General features: G+C 47.7%; 1 protein-coding gene across 7 annotated transcripts in view; it reads right to left on the bottom strand.

Annotated features, from left to right (window-relative positions):
• Positions 1 to 6,198: 6,198 nt before the first annotated feature.
• Positions 6,199 to 17,426, bottom strand: part of atp8a2 (ATPase phospholipid transporting 8A2) — a 56,394-nt gene continuing 45,166 nt past the window's right edge. For 6 of the 7 annotated variants that reach the window (XM_029695223.1, XM_029695228.1, XM_029695233.1 and 3 more), the window contains 8 exons: positions 17,113 to 17,191; positions 16,954 to 17,015; positions 16,386 to 16,442; positions 15,471 to 15,578; positions 12,327 to 12,415; positions 11,686 to 11,790; positions 7,336 to 7,430; positions 6,199 to 7,225 (listed from right to left, as the gene is read on the bottom strand). In XM_029695223.1, the coding sequence (XP_029551083.1) occupies positions 7,131 to 7,225; positions 7,336 to 7,430; positions 11,686 to 11,790; positions 12,327 to 12,415; positions 15,471 to 15,578; positions 16,386 to 16,442; positions 16,954 to 17,015; positions 17,113 to 17,191 (690 nt within the window). In that variant the 3' untranslated portion in view covers positions 6,199 to 7,130. Of the gene's footprint in view, positions 7,226 to 7,335; positions 7,431 to 11,333; positions 11,392 to 11,685; positions 11,791 to 12,326; positions 12,416 to 15,470; positions 15,579 to 16,385; positions 16,443 to 16,953; positions 17,016 to 17,112; positions 17,192 to 17,426 lie in introns of those variants that run through there. The other variant, XM_029695241.1, reaches the window with a different exon arrangement.

Here is a 17,426-nt window from a genome sequence, read left to right as displayed (position 1 = left end):
GTGCATGACACAAGTAATTTTTCCAACAATTGTTTACAGATTATTTCACTTATAATTCACTGTATCACAATTCCAGTGGGTCAGAAGTTTACATACACTAAGTTGACTGTGCCTTTAAACAGCTTGGAAAATTCCTAGAAAATGATGTCATGGCTTTAGAAGCTTCTGACAGGCTAATTGACATCATTTGAGTCAATTGGAGGTGTACCTGTGGATGTATTTCAAGGCCTACCTTCAAACTCAGTGCCTCTTTGCTTGACATCATGGGAAAATCAAAAGAAATCAGCCAAGACCTCAGAAAGAAAATTGTAGATCTCCACAAGTCTGGTTCATCCTTGGGAGCAATTTCCAAATGCCTGAAGGTACCACGTTCATCTGTACAAACAATAGCACGCAAGTATAAACACCATGGAACCACGCAGCCGTCATCCCGCTCAGGAAGGAGACGCATTCTGTCTCCTGGAGATGAACATACTTTGGTGCGAAAAAAGTGCAAATCAATCCCAGAACAACAGCAAAGGACCTTGTGAAGATGCTGGAGGAAACAGGTACAAAAGTATCTATATCCACAGTAAAAACGAGTCCTATATCGACATAACCTGAAAGGCCACTCAGCGAGGAAGAAGCCACTGCTCCAAAACCGCCATAAAAAAAGCCAGACTACGGTTTGCAACTGCACATGGGGACAAAGAACGTACTTTTTGGAGAAATGTCCTCTGGTCTGATGAAACAAAAATAGAACTGTTTGGTCATAATGACCATCGTTATGTTTAGAGGAAAAAGGGGGAGGCTTGCAAGCCGAAGATCACCATCCCAGCCATGAAGTACAGGGGTGGCAGCATCATGTTGTGGGGGTGATTTGCTGCAGGAGGGACTGGTGCACTTCACAAAATAGATGGCATCATGAGGGAGGAAAATTATGTTGATATATTGAAGCAACATCTCAAGACATCAGTCAGGAAGTTAACGCTTGGTCGCAAATGAGTCTTCCAAATGGACAATGACCCCAAGCATACTTCCAAAGTTGTGGCAAAATGGCTTAAGGACAACAAAGTCAAGGTATTGGAGTGGCCATCACAAAGCCCTGACCTCAATCCCATCGAACATTTGTGGGCAGAACTGAAAAAGCGTGTGCGAGCAAGGAGGCCTACAAACCTGACTCAGTTACACCAGCTCTGTCAGGAGGAATGGGCCAAAATTCACCCAACTTATTGTGGGAAGCTTGTGGAAGGCTACCCAAACGTTAGACTCAAGTTAAACAATTTAAAGGCAATGCTACCAAGTACTAATTGAGTGTATGTAAACTTCTGACCCACTGGGAATGTGATGAAAGAAATAAAAGCTGAAATAAATAATTCTCTCTACTATTCTGACATTTCACATTCTTAAAATAAAGTGGTGATCCTAACTGACCTTAGACAGGGAATTTTTACTAGGATTAAATGTCAGGAATTGTGAAAAACTGAGTTAAAAATTTTTGTATTTGGCTAAGGTGTATGTTAACTTCCGACTACAACTGTATGTAAATAATGTATTTCTAAAAACCTGTTTTTGCTTTGTCATTATGGGGTATTGTGTGTAGATTGATGATCATTTTTTGTCATTAATCAATTTTACACTAAGGCTGTAATGTAACAAAATGTGGAAAAAGTCAAGGGGTCTGAGTACTTTCTGAATGCACTGTAGGTATGGTGACGGAGGGCAACATGAGAGGTTAACCTGTACGTGTTCATTTACAAAGCTTCCTCTTTACCTCTGTAGTCTGGTCTCCTTCACCACCAGCAGTTACCATACCCGGTCTGCTAGGTGGTTGCTACTTAAAAGTCCCCAGGACATTCACAGTATTAGGCAAGACTGCAATCTCTTCTTATGCACCAGAGACATGGAATAGTCTACAATCCATGCTTCATCTTGATATGTTAGTGGCACTGAATTAATTTTAAATGTTGATGGGAGACTGTTACAGAAGAGTTCAAATATTTTTTTTTCGGCCAGATCATGTTGTTGTATTGTATTGTTGTATGTTTTAATTCTGTAATGTATTGATTGTTGCTGCCTTCTTGGCCAGGTCTCCCTTGAAAAAGAGACTGGGTCTCAATGGGCTTCTCCTGGTTAAATAAAAACTACTCGTTTTACGGCTCTTGACAATTCAAAGTTCTCAGAGAAGTTACCCTTATTTATTATCTTACGTGAAGGATTGTTGTACATTACTTTATCAAAATCTGCTCTAAAGATTAAACCTGTTTTCCTTGCATTCTCATAGTTTTCCATTATTTACAGTAGTTGTCTAATCTTGTCTCCAATATATCTTAAGATATATATCAATATAATATATCTTAAGATATATATCAACATAACATATCTTAGGAATCCTGATTTAATAATGTCCAGTAGGACCTTTTCTATTCTGAGTAATACATTTTGCCAATATTTTTACATCACAACGTTGAAGGGTGAAGGAGGTGTGTTCTTGGCACATCTCTATGGAAACTAGGGGGACTAGAATGTGGGGTGGGGAAGTGTAGGTGGAGAGTGGGAGATTAAATGGATCTAAGGCTCCTACTAGGGAGAAGAAATTGATTCCCCACATTGGAGACGAGCAGCTGCAGGTTGGAGCTGGGCTGGAGGCTTGGAGATGTCCAGGAAGGTGGGTGTGGGAACCCCATGCTGCTCCATGCTGATCAGGAACGGGAGTTTAATGGAGATGCTAACAGGTAATGAATGGCTGGCTTGTAGCGTATTCACAGTTTACATCTATAATGTAGATTCATCACATTAACTTGGAGTATATGTACTCCATCTCTTTCTGTGAAACTGGCCGTATGTTGACTATTTTGACTGTTTATCTCGTGTTCTCCTCCAACATGCTCTCAGCCTTCACTTTGACTGTGTATTTACTGACCATACTCTCTTTCTCAATGTTCTCATTGATTAAGTAACCTAAACCTGAACTGCTAATCTGTCTTGCATGAGACCATTCAATTGCGCCTTTTCTTAAATTATGATTTATTAAGTAAAAGTCAAAAAGCATTGGAGCAAAATCCCCTGACCTTAGCATTCCTGCCCTCACGTGTCCTTAACACAGATTTGGCAGACATTGCTTTCACACAGACCACAACACACCATATAGGGTTGGAAGCAACAACACACATTCTACAGAATATTTATTGAAATGTTATCTGTGCGGACTTTCCAATATACTGCTTATTGATGGAGTTGAAATGGAATTTCATTGAAGTACACTACCGTTCAAAAGTTTGGGGTCACCTTGAAATGTCCTTGTTTTCCTTGAAAACATACATGAAATAAGTTGCCAAATGAATAGGAAATATAGTCAAGATGTTGACAAGGTTATAAATAATAATTTTTAATTGAAATAGTAATTGTGTCCTTCAAACTTTGCTTTCGTTAAAGAATCCTCCATTTGTAGCAATTACAGCCTTGCAGACCTTTGGCATTCTGTCAATTTGTTGAGGTGATCTGAAGAGATTTCACCCCATGCTTCTTGAAGCACCTCCCACAAGTTGGATTGGCTTGATGGGCACTTCTTACGTACCATAGTCAAGCCGCTCCCACAACCACTCAACAGGGTTGAGATCCGGTGACTGTGCTGGCCACTCCATTATAGACCGAATACCAGCTGACTGCTTCTTCCCTAAATAGTTCTTGCATAGTTTGGAGCTGTGCTTTGGGTCATTGTCCTGTTGTAGGAGGAAATTGGCTCCAATTAAGCGCTGTCCACAGGGTATGGCATGGCGTTGCAAAATGGAGTGATAGCCTTCCTTCTTCAAGATCCCTTTCACCCTGTACAAATCTCCCACTTTACCACCACCAAAGCACCCCAGACCATCACATTGCCTCCACCATGCTTTACCACCACCAAAGCACCCCAGACCATCACATTGCCTCCACCATGCTTTACCACCACCAAAGCACCCCAGACCATCACATTGCCTCCACCATGCCCCAGACCATCACATTGCCTCCACCATGCCCCAGACCATCACATTGCCTCCACCATGCCCCAGACCATCACATTGCCTCCACCATGCCCCAGACCATCACATTGCCTCCACCATGCCCCAGACCATCACATTGCCTCCACCATGCCCCAGACCATCACATTGCCTCCACCATGCCCCAGACCATCACATTGCCTCCACCATGCCCCAGACCATCACATTGCCTCCACCATGCCCCAGACCATCACATTGCCTCCACCATGCCCCAGACCATCACATTGCCTCCACCATGCCCCAGACCATCACATTGCCTCCACCATGCCCCAGACCATCACATTGCCTCCACCATGCCCCAGACCATCACATTGCCTCCACCATGCCCCAGACCATCACATTGCCTCCACCATGCCCCAGACCATCACATTGCCTCCACCATGCCCCAGACCATCACATTGCCTCCACCATGCCCCAGACCATCACATTGCCTCCACCATGCCCCAGACCATCACATTGCCTCCACCATGCCCCAGACCATCACATTGCCTCCACCATGCCCCAGACCATCACATTGCCTCCACCATGCCCCAGACCATCACATTGCCTCCACCATGCCCCAGACCATCACATTGCCTCCACCATGCCCCAGACCATCACATTGCCTCCACCATGCCCCAGACCATCACATTGCCTCCACCATGCCCCAGACCATCACATTGCCTCCACCATGCCCCAGACCATCACATTGCCTCCACCATGCCCCAGACCATCACATTGCCTCCACCATGTTTGACAAAAGGCCTTAAGCACTTCCCCAGCATTTATTCCTTTTTTCTGCGTCTCACGAATGTTCTTCTTTGTGATCCGAACACCTCAAACTTAGGTTAGTCTGTCCATTACACTTTTTTCCAATCTTCCTCTGTCCAGTGTCCGTGTTCTTTTGCCCATCTTAATCTTTTCTTTTTATTGGCCAGTCTGAGTTATGGCTTTTTCTTTGCAACTCTGCCTAGAAGGCCAGCATCCCGGAGGCGCCTCTTTACTGTTGACGTTGAGACTGGTGTTTTGCGGGTACTATTTAATGAAGCTGCCAGTTGAGGACTCGTGAGGCATCCGTTTCTCAAACTAGACACCCTAATGTACTTGTCCTCTTGCTCGGTTGTGCACCGGGGCCTCCCACTCTTTCTATTCTGGTTAGAGCCAGTTTGCGCTGTTCTGTGAAGAGAGTAATACACAGCGTTGTACGAGATCTTCAGTTTCTTGGTCATTTCTTACATGGAATAGCCTTCATTTCTCAGAACAAGAATAGACTGATGAGTTTCAGAAGAAAGTTCTTTGCTTCTTGTTAATTGCAAAAGGGTTTTCTAATGATCAATTAGCTAATCCAAGTTTATCATTTTAAAAGGCTAACACAACATGCCATTGTAACACAGCCTTCATTCTGATGGTTGCTGATAATGGCCCTCTGTACGCCTATGTAGATATTCCATAAAAAAATTTTAAAAAGCCATTTCCAGCTACAATAGTCATTTACAACGTTAACAATTTCTACACTGTATTTCTGATCAATTTGATGTTATTTTAATGGACAAAAATGTTGCCTTTCTTTTAAAAACAAGGACATTTCTAAGTGACCACAAACTTTTGAACGGTAGTGTAGATATGTAGCACCTGTTATTTGTTATCATCATCATCAACAATAACTCCAGGTAAAGTATAGTGGGTAGTATAGTGGGTAGTATAGTGGGTAGTATAGTGGGTAGTATAGTGGGTAGTCCAGAGAAAAGTAGAACAAACATAGGCATTAAAAGACAGAGACACAAGTCCATTTTATTCAACAAAGAATAAGTCCATAGATTAATTGAGAACCCAACAAACAGAGGAAGCACTACAAGCCCGGCTGCTGCTAACTCGGCCTCCTGGGGCGACAGGCAGGAATCACAGCAGCGGCGCAATACAAGGGAAAATAGATTCAACCGAGCAGGAAGAGGAGACGTGCCGCAGATGAGGGGGGAGAGAGACGAGGAGGTCACTGATCCAGAGAGAGCAAGAGTGTGAGAGAGAGAGAGAGCGAGAGAGAGAGAGCGAGAGAAAGCGAGCGAGAGAGAGCGAGAGAGAGAGAGAGAAAGCGAGCGAGAGAGAGCGAGAGAGAGCGAGAGAGAGCGAGCGAGAGAGAGCGAGAGAGAGCGAGAGAGAGCGAGAGAGAGCGAGAGAGAGCGAGAGAGAGCGAGCGAGAGAGAGAGAGCGAGAGAGAGAGAGAGCGAGAGAGCGAGAGAGCAAGAGTGAGAAAGAGAGAGAGAAAAGCAGAGAGAGAGAAAAGCAGAGAGAGATAGAAAAGTAGTGAAAGGGAGAATAAGAGCTAAAGAAGCTGATGGAGGTCTACAGGGTGCCCCCTCCTCTCCAATCCCCCTCTTCAGCTCTGATGGAGGTCTACAGGGTGCCCCCTCCTCTCCAATCCCCCTCTTCAGCTCTGAGAGGAATCCCTCCTAGGCCAGTGTGTGTTTGGTGTTTATGTTAAAGTGCCCCCCTCCTCTTCTTCCCTTTCTCCCATGGCCACGGTGATGACGGATGAGTTAAACCCCTGCTCAGGAGAGGGAGATGTGAGGGAGTGCGGACACAGACACACGCGAGCAGAACACACACACACACGCACACAGACAGACAGGAGGGCAGATACATACAGAAGCACAGCCATGCACACGGACAAAGACGCACAGGTGGATAAACTAAACCCAGTCCATGCTATGATTAGATACACATTAGTCTCTGTGGTTGATTTATTATGCCTGTTTGTGTGGTTGTGATTACTCATGCCTGTGTGTCTGCTCTGTCTGTGTAATATATATGTGTGTGTGTGTGTGTGTGTGTGTGTGTGTGTGTGTGTGTGTGTGTGTGTGTGTGTGTGTGGAGCGGAGACCAGGTTGGACAGTATAGACGGGTCTGGTCCCTTCCCTTTAGTCAGTGTTCCATGCCTAGCAATGGCCTCCACGCCTAGCAATGATCTCCAGGGGTCAAGGTCAGTATAAGTTTCAGTAAGGCCACAGCAGGGTGGGTCACTCAGCATAGTCTGTCTCCGCTGTCGCCTTGGCAACCGTTGTGGCCACCTTGGCAACTGTCGCCAAGCACCCCGTAGCCAGGTGGGCTGAGGGCGGGGCGGTGGGGCAGTGGGAGGGGCTAGATGCTGGGCCGTTGGCGGGTGGTGTCGTAGGATCGACACACCTGTGACTGAGACACCACCCCATGTTCCTCCTGGGAGAAGGCATAGCCATCTAGAGATAGAGAAGAAGAGGAGGGGAGAGGGACAAGTACAGTAAGTACACCACTGTATGTTTACCTACCTATATAGAAGTAAATCCAAGGCTGGGACAGGGATACTCACGGGAAACGTTGCTCTGCTGCACAGAGTTTTTGCGGCCCACGTTGGAGGGTGTTTTCCTAAAGACCCGCGTCAACAGGTGGGCACGCTCGTTCAGACTGGAGAAGAGACGGACAGGTAAGTCAACCAATCACAGAATACACAGCCACTGATTGACAGGTTATAGCACCAATCACAAGGAAAATCTCTATATCTCTATGACAGGTTAACACAACAGGTGGAAGTACTACTCTGAGGGATAACCAGTCCTACGAATGTGGATCACCTTTTAGTCAGGTCAATTTCTATGGCAACGAATCCTTCAGAACTAACCTGCTCCGGGGCAGGCTAGCTCAGGGCTAACTCCATTTATCCCGAATGAAGTCTCTGAGCCGCAAGTTGAGGACCAAAGTAAATCAGATTCCCTCCCTCATCATCATCATCCCCTTCATTTCAGGAAGAAGACTGATTTCATATTTTATTAATCAAAAAGCTATTTTTGTGTTTATTTCTTTTTATGTTGAAATACCTAAACACATTATTAGTAATGAGAGGAAGCATTTGAAACTTCTGTATGACTTCTACTACAATTATTTTAATCGATAGGAGTGGGAAGAAAAGGTGCTCATGCATTGATAAGCACACCAAAGTAATAAAGTAAAGATGGCCCTTCTAAAAGCCCATTTCACACCATAGCCTGCAGAGCTTCAAATATAACTTTTCCTTCATTTTGATTTCAGCACAAATGAACATGTACCACCGACTCGCCCATGGATTGAAGTTTCAGCATTGTCTCAATGAAGACTTTGGCGTTTGACTAGCCGTGTGCGACATGTAGCAGGCTTGTAACTGTGCGTACGCTTTGATCACACTGACAGGATCATTGCATTTTGGTACACCAGAATTACATTCATTTCCAATGAATCCGCTGCGTTTGCAGCATTGCGTTGCAGAGGCAGTTGCTGTGCGTTCGGTGTGGTGCATACCATACGTTGGATTTATGGAACGTATGCGTCAAACTGTATGCGTTAACAGCCTGACAGAAATGGTAGCATTAAGTGAATATTGACATTTTGTTGCATACATATCCAGATGATGCTGCGGACTATTTTGCGCCATAACACTGTCAGTATGATTGAGCGCTAGAGTTAACAGCAGACGGTCAAGCAATATCCACCGTCGTAGTATGGTTGAAGCCTGAGCTGGTATGTGAAGCTAACTGAAGCTGGCTGGCTTTAGAAAATCCTGAGTAGATCTAGCTTGCTTCGTAGTATAACCCTCAGGAGTCTTTGATTGTGACCGAACACTCTCTGAAGCTTAGCCTGAGTGTCACTGGCCTGCTACACTATAGGTGAAACGTTTACAGAGCGTGAGACGATTCATCTGAAATGAAACCTGGGAGTAAGCAGCGCGGCTCGGCTAGAGGCTCGGCTAGAGGGTCGCGGCGCGGCTCGGCTAGAGGCTCGGCTAGAGGGTCGCGGCGCGGCTCGGCTAGAGGGGCTCGGCTAGAGGGTCGCGGCTCGGCTAGAGGCTCGGCTAGGGGCTCGGCTAGAGGGGCTCGGCTAGAGGCTCGGCTAGAGGGGCTCGGCTAGAGGGTCGCGGCGCGGCTCGGCTAGAGGCTCAGCTAGAGGCTCGGCTAGAGGGGCTCGGCTCGAGGCTCGCGGCGCGGCGGAAAATTACACTCTAGGTTCTGGTCAGATTACGACACACAGCTTACCTCCGAGAACACTTGATCAAGTGACTCGCGCTCTGCTCATGCGGTCCAGAAGTTACACGGCAATGTCATCCTGTCTGTGCTATCATGCCAACTCCTTGTCACTCATTCTCATGCCAATGACTTGACAATAACAACCTTTGGCATTGGCAAGAGCACAAACAGATCTGGGACCAGGCTATGATTTCCTTCCCTTTATGAACACATATAGGTGAAACCAATGGATAGTCCACCCTATTGCTTACACCTTGAAGACCTGCAGATCTGAAGTCTTGAAGGAAAGGAACAAGGAAGTGAGAAGAGGAGATCATTTTGTACTATTGGGACATGGCTTAGGCACTTGTCTTTCCCACTAACACGGACTTTGCTGATAAAGGAAAGGAGGGAAAATGTACAACTATGATATGTTGTTGTCTTCAGATGAATTGCACTAGTTGTAAGTCTCTCTGGATAAGAGTGTCTTCCAAATGACTAAAATGTCCATGTAAATAGCTGAGTCCTGTTAGTATTATTGAAGTCAACCCCTGCCTAGACCTTACCCCAAGACAAGACAACTTGTTGATGTGACTACCAGAGCCAGACCTGGTAGGGTAGGGGCTAGGGGGCTGGGCATATGTCTTGGCTGGTACTGAAGAGCAGATTGACATTCAGTTAATCCAATCCCATCTCATTATGTGACTGCAGGGCAAACAGACAGCCATGTTAGCCCCCCCCCCCACCCATTCCTCCTGCTCTCTCTCCAGAGGAAGACTACACCCTCTGTTTTCCAGGACAGTCATCCCTCCTCTACTCTAAACATTCACGCTCACAAGCAAACACGTACAAATTAACACAGACACGCATACATCCTCAGCCTTCCTCTCTCTCTCAATCCTCCTCCTCACTAATGACAATGCTAAACTTTCTGTTAACAGTCAGTATCCAAACAGAACAGAATGTTTCCTTCTAACAGAATGCTTTCACAGAATTCTTCCCAGATTGTCCGATTCCACTGTGGAACACGGTAGGTTACTTCTCTAGATCAGGCAGCCAATGAGGCATTAAATCACATGAGGGGTTTCCCTGGCACTGGGGCAGGGGCCCTGATCCGATCCACAGAGTGTGTGGACCCGGGCCAGCCTCCCCAAGGTTACACTTCTGAGCAAGCAGCTGGGACCTATTCTTTATGGTACCACAGGGAACTTAGACCTGGTGTGTTTGGCAAAGCCTGAAAAACCGTTCTGAAGTTTTGCAACCGTATCGTACGCCAAAGAAAATTAGGTCTGCTAAATGGATGACAAGGTGAATGAATGAAGAACAAATTGATAGCCTAAAAAATAAATATATAAATAGCACATCTGTAAAGTGATGACTGAATCCGTCGCACGTCGCCCCTGTAGTGTCGCTGTCTGAAAGGGGAGTGAGACTCCAAACAGTCCAAGGACGTGCCACATCTAATTACTTCCCCAGAGAAACTTTGGTCCTCTACCTTTCCCATCCTTGTCCCAATCCTCTCCCGTTATGAAATACAAATACAGATGTGTGCATTTCTCCTCTGTGCCTCTCAAACTCCTCAATGCTTTCCATGGTCGTCGCTGGGGGCTCCTACCCATGTCTGGGAGAAGGTTCAGCCCAGGCCATGGCCCTCACCTCGAGGCTAGGAAAGGCTGTGTGCGCCCATCCGTCCAAAAACAACGCCCTGCCTCCCCTCCCTGTCCCCAAGCACCTCCTCAGCCCACCTCTGTCTGAGCCAGTTCTCTGTTCTGGACTGTTGGCCTAGCCGTCTCACTGGATGATTGAGGACTATTGTTCCTGCCCAAAGCCCACCGAAGAGCCCCATACACAGCCAATAACCCACACAACCATCCCTCAAATGGCCAAACCTCAGTCTTCCATCTCCCACTCCATTCCTCAACCTAATATGGCCAAATACCTCCGATGTTTTAAAGCCCCTTCTAACATGATCAACCTGGAATGGTTCTACTTCTTATCTTATGATAGATATACTGACTACAACCCACCATACAAAACACACACACACACACACGGCTAACTCTAACACACAACCACAGAGGCTACAGCACACCCAGTCCTTACAGCAGTGCAAACCTGTCCACTTCCTGACTCGACACAATCAGATAGAGAGATAGGAAAAAGAAGATGGGGAAGGAAAAGAAAGAGATATGATGAAACATGAGTGCTGAGGTGGGTGAGTGAGTGTAGGATGCAGTGAGAGAGACGGGGGAGGAGTCTTGCAGAGCGGAGCAGGGGCAGACAAACAGGTCAGAGTTCACACAGTGAGCCAGGTCAAACCAAGCCAAGGTGCTACCTGTGTCTGTCTGTGCCCTGAGCTCTGGGGCTAGGGGACCTCAGGGTTGGCTTTGGCCCTGTGGATGGGTCAACCATGTTACCAACAGGTTAGCTGGCCATGGTTACATCACTCTCATATATGGTACACACTAGACTTTAAAACACTGGGACATAAATCATAATAAACATCAATCTTACAGACTTTCTAACAAAATATTTAAATGGGGGGGACCCCTCAGTCCAAGGAATTATCATTATCTCATGCTATGAAAATGACATGAACAATGTCACAGTAAGTTCAGTAAAGCTCCCGTCTGTGTGCCCCCCCCCCCCCAACTGTGATCCCTTGATGCAGTGTGTGTGTGTCTGACCTGCGTCCGCTGGCGTCTCGGAGCACGGCGGCCCCTGGGTCTACAGCCCTGGCCTCCAGCTCCTGGACCTCTTCCAGAAGAGACTTCTTCACAGTGCGACGACCCCTACAACACATTCACAGGATTATGTTGACACATTCACGGGATTATGTTGACACATTCACGGGATTATGTTGACACATTCACGGGATTATGTTGACACATTCACAGGATTTGGTGATATCTGCGGGCAGAAATGCTTGATTTCTTTGGTATCGCAAATTGCTAACTTTTCTGGCAGGGAAATAATATTTGTTGACGTGTGGCTTGACTGAACCAAAATATGTGGTAAAAGTATGGTAATTGGTTCAAATTGCGAGCACACTTTTTGTAGTGTGGTGTTCAGAGAGTTAAATGCAGTAATTTGACCGTTTTATGCGGTAATAGTGCGATGATTGGTCAAATTTGCAAGCCCTAGCATAACATGCGGGAATGGTTGATTTTGCAAAAAAAATCGGCAATCGCAGAAGTCACAAAATCTGGGTACAGCGGGACTGTGCTTATACACACACGTGTATATGTTCGTATTGAAATGTGAAAAACATTGCTGTTCATATGCATTGATTTAAGTGGTATTTATGCAGTGTGAGTGTGTTACTCACGCGTTCCAGGCAAAGTCTTTGAGTAGACAGGCTGCTGGCACCAGGACCAGCCCCAGCCAGAAGTGCCAGCACTGCATCACTCTGCTAGCCTACAACACAACGTCAACACAACGTCAACACAACACTCCAGGAACCCAGGAGAGAGACATGCAACACATTTCAGCCACGTCAAGAGACACGTTAGACAGACACACTCCACAGGGTCTCCACCCTCTGTTGTCCAGCTGCAGACAGCCTCGTTGACCTCTAACCATGAGTCTGTCTCCAGGGGTTAATCCCCCTCTAAACTACGGTCTCTCCCGTCCCCCTCTACACTACGGTCTCCCCGTCCCCCTCTAAACTACGGTCTCTCCGTCCCCCTCTAAACTACGGTCTCTCCGTCCCCCTCTAAACTACGGTCTCTCCCGTCCCCCTCCCCCCTCTAAACTACGGTCTCTCCGCCCCCCCTCTAAACTACCGTACTCTCTCTACCGTACGGTCTCCGTCCCCCCTCTAAACTAACGGTCTCTCCCGTCCCCCTCTAAACTACGGTCCCTCTCCGTCCCCCTCTAAACTACGGTCGCTCCTCCCCCTACTAAACTACGGTCCTCTCCGTCCCCCTCTAAACTACGGTCTCTCCGTCCCCCTCTAACTACTACGGTCTCTCCGTCCCCCTCTAAACTACGGTCTCTCCCGTCCCCCTCCCCCCTCTAAACTACGGTCTCTCCGTCCCCCTCTAAACTACGGTCTCTCCGTCCCCCTCTAAACTACGGTCTCTCCGTCCCCCTCTAAACTACGGTCTCTCCGTCCCCCTCTAAACTACGGTCTCTCCGTCCCCCTCTAAACTACGGTCTCTCCGTCCCCCTCTAAACTACGGTCTCTCCGTCCCCCTCTAAACTACGGTCTCTCCGTCCCCCTCTAAACTACGGTCTCTCCGTCCCCCTCTAAACTACGGTCTCTCCCCGCCCCCCTCTAAACTACGGTCTCTCTAACCTACGGTCTCTCTAACCTACGTCTAACCTCCCCGTCCCCCTCTAAACTACGGTCTCTCCGCCCCCCTCTAAACTACGGTCTCTCCGTCCCCCTCTAAACTACGGTCTCTCCGTCCCCCTCTAAACTACGGTCTCTCTAACCTACGTCTAACCTCCCCGTCCCCCTCTAAACTACGGTCTCTCCCCGTCCCCCTCTAAACTACGGTCACTCTAACCTGCGTCTAACCTCCCCGTCCCCCTCTAAACTACGGTCTCTCCCCGTCCCCCTCTAAACTACGGTCTCTCCCCGTCCCCCTCTAAACTACGGTCTCTCCCCGTCCCCCTCTAAACTACGGTCTCTCCCCGTCCCCCTCTAAACTACGGTCTCTCCCCGTCCCCCTCTAAACTACGGTCTCTCCCCGTCCCCCTCTAAACTACGGTCTCTATAAACTACGGTCTCTCCGTCCCCCTCTAAACTACGGTCTCTCCGTCCCCCTCTAAACTACGGTCTCTCCGTCCCCCTCTAAACTACGGTCTCTCCGTCCCCCTCTAAACTACGGTCTCTCCGTCCCCCTGTCAATCAGCTGCACCTTCTTTTCTACCTCTCCATTCAGATTCCATCTGCATGTCTTTTTCTTCTCTCTTGATGAGTCTGTCGCTTTAGATCTCTCTGAAGTCTCTCTCTCCCTGCCTGCTGTCCCCCTCTTTTCAAACTCTGTCTCTCTTTGTCTTTCTACATGGTAGCGAATTCTGCCACCATATGCCAAATGCCAGTAGCAGTTTGCTAAATATGCCCTGACATATTTCTGGTAACAAAGCCCATCTCTCTACTATACTATCTACATTCATACAAGTGGACATTGACTGTGCTGTAGTCTACGCTGTACTGGCTAGCTAGCTACATTCATAGTAAGATTAGAGTTTTCCCTTAGTCCCTGTTATGAGGCTGTAGTTCAGAGATGGTCAGAGGTAGATACTTTGGGCCGGACACAGCTGACATTCCCAAGGGGATTCTCCTGACTGAATCGGAAAACCATTATGAGCCATTCCCAATGACAGCTGGAAACACAGCCAGAGAAGCTCAGACTACACACACACACGCACACACACAGTTTGACAAACAGCCAGAGACAACAGGACAGACTGTCGCTCTCACACAAACACACACATTCTTTGTCAAAAACCCCACACGCACAAATACAGTCTCAAACAAACAGCCACACACGGACACACACAAACATAACTCAAACAATTATTTGAAACATAAACACAGAGCACTCAATGAATAGCCCAGTATTCATCCCCTATGGGCAGATGAATGTAGAGATACAGGGAATGAGAAAGGGTGAGAGAGCAAGGGGAAGTGAGGAGGAGAAAGGAGGTGATGGGGTTGTCTGAGCGGGCTGATGGAGGGATTGGAGACGGGAGCGTTTCCCCCAGTTCCCTAGTTGGACGGAGCAGCTGCAGGGTTTATTCACATTCCTCATTTCTGACACAAATTGAATGAATGGTCTGAAAGAGGCGGAGACTCCCTCCTCCCTCCCCCAGTCTCCCTGCACATTGGGGTACCACTGCTCCCTGTACCTAGCCCCCTAAAAAACAACAACATGGGACCCTCAATCAGGGGGTCCCCCATATACACACACCCGTCCTCCTCCAGCCCTGCCCAGCCCGGCACACAAGCTATAGTCAACACCACCAGAGCAGGCCGTAAAAGCCTGGGGCTCGGGTGACCGCGCAGCAGGTGCAGAGGGCCTGCAGAGTGGGCTGGAAGGGCATAAATCTCCCAGGGGCTCCAGCAGTGCTGACATGGAACACCCAGAAGGCCAGCCGCCCAGGCGCCGTGTGTGTGTGTGTGTGTGTGTGTGTGTGTGTGTGTGTGTGTGTGTGTGTGTGTGTGTGGGGGGGGGGGTAATGGAGGGTTATTACCCCCCCACCATCAGAATGACTGACACATGTATGGGGAGTGGTGGGGGGGTGGAAAGCATTAAGTCCATATAGAACACATCCACAGAGCTGCCATGGTTTCTGGCCTACTAGGACATATTTACAGCCTGGTCTGAGGCTGGGTTTTTTGGTGCTGACCGCACACCTCTGCAGCGGTGCCTCAGCTTTTCTAACCAACAGGGCTCTGTAGACACGGAAGAGTTCACTACAGTCGTAAGTAGTAACAGAAGAATCAGAGGAGACTTGCCTGGCCCTGCATGTCAGGAGCGATGGGGATGGACGGCCAGAAAGCTGAGTAGACAGTGAAGAACAGCATCCAGAGAATCATACTGCCCCACACTGCCAAGTGGGAGAACTACAGGGAGGGAGAAAGGGTGAGTAATATAGAGCGAGGTCACATAGTTAATGTACAAACACTGAATATAGACAACCTTGTCCCTGAGAGTCCCCCTCTTTCCCTCTCTCCCTCCCCCTCTGTCTCGTTCCCTTTCCCTCCCTCTTTCTTTCTCTTTGTCCCTCCCTCTTTCTTTCTTTCTTTTCCTTTGTTTGTCTCTCTCTCTCTCTCTCCTTCATCTCTCTCTCTCTCTCTCTCTCTCTCTCTCTCTCTCTCTCTCTCTCTCTCTCTCTCTCTCTCTCTCTCTCTCTCTCTCTCTCTCTCTCTCTCTCTCTCTCTCTCTCTCTCTCTCTCTCTCTCTCTCTCTCTCTCTCTCTCTCTCTCTCTCTCTCTCTCTCTCTCTCTCTCTCTCTCTCTCTCTCTCTCTCTCTCTCTCTCTCTCTCTCTCTTCCCCCCCCCCCCCCCCCCTCTCTCTCTCTCTGTAAGGGGACACTGTGTGAATAGCTATGGGACCCTGCTTCATTACCGGGGGGGTGTTGTGTGGACAGCTGAACGGACGGGGGGTGTCAACGCCCCCTCAACCCTGTCCCTGGAGTGGGAATGCCCTGAGATGGCTGTAACACATGGCAAGGAGCGAGAGTGTGTGTGAGATCTCTCTACACTAGTATACCCTACACTGCCACCTACCCCTATACCTGTACACAACAGTGTCAGCTGTCAACCTGTAGGCCACCAGTCATGTGGTACTATATGTCAGCGTGGTACATAGAAGCAGTCTATAGGGCTAGTGAAGTGGGAGGGGGTATTAGAGGGGAAACAGACTCTTACCCTGGTCCAGGCAGTGGTTTCCATACCAGCTTTTAAACACACTGTTACTACCACATACTGCAGAAAGAGAGCGAGAAAGAGAGCGAGAAAGAGGAATGGTTAGTTCACAAATGACACCAGAGATAAAACATCCATAATGATATACTGTAAACTTAATTCCTGTTAAAACCCTCAGCGTGTACCTGCTGCTCTCAGCCATCTAAACACAAACATATACGCAACAGACACACACACACACTGTGCTAAATGTAAGGAACAGAGTGATGGAGAGAGAGAGAGAGAGAGAGAGAGAGAGAGAGAGAGAGAGAGAGAGAGAGAGAGAGAGAGAGAGAGAGGGAATAAGGTAGATGAGTAGAGAGATTGCTGAGGTAGACTAACTGCAGTCCCATGAGCACTTCATTACTGATTTAAATGGCCAGAGTCTAGCATCTCTGTAGCAGGATCCAAAAAGTGTAACTGACACACACATTTCATCAGACTGGGCATTACATTAGTGGGATGAGTCCATGTTAATGTTCAGAGTGTCAGCGCCAACATAAACGAGACACGGTGTAGGGCATCTGCTTACCGTGTAGACCATGTTCCCCACAAACAGGTAGTCAGTTCCATGACCGTTGTTGAAAGGACTGTCTGGGGAGAACACACACACACACAAATATTTACCACAAGATATTAAGTTAATTAAGAGTGTGTGTCTAGCAGGGAGGGTGTAGGGACCACTACTTACCATGTTCTAGAACTTTGAGTGGAAACCAGAAGAGAATAATGGAATGGATCAGAGCATTTATACAGTGACCCCAAAACACCTGAGAGAGAGACACAGAGAGACACACAGAGAGACAGAGACACACACACACAGAGAGACAGAGACACACAGAGAGAGAGACAGAGACACACAGAGAGAGAGACAGAGACACACAGAGAGAGAGACAGAGACACACAGAGAGAGACAGAGTGAGAGGATGGAGAGAGCGAGAGAGGGCAGTAGTAGTAAGTACAAACCAATGCCAAAACACACAGAGGCCACATACAAAAACAGTG

This window comes from Salmo trutta, chromosome 2 (assembly GCF_901001165.1).
Source record: "Salmo trutta chromosome 2, fSalTru1.1, whole genome shotgun sequence".
In the NCBI taxonomy this organism is placed as follows: Eukaryota; Metazoa; Chordata; class Actinopteri; order Salmoniformes; family Salmonidae; genus Salmo; species Salmo trutta.
The sequence above is the reverse complement of the archived record's forward strand: the minus strand, read 5'-3'. Positions and strand labels throughout refer to the sequence as shown.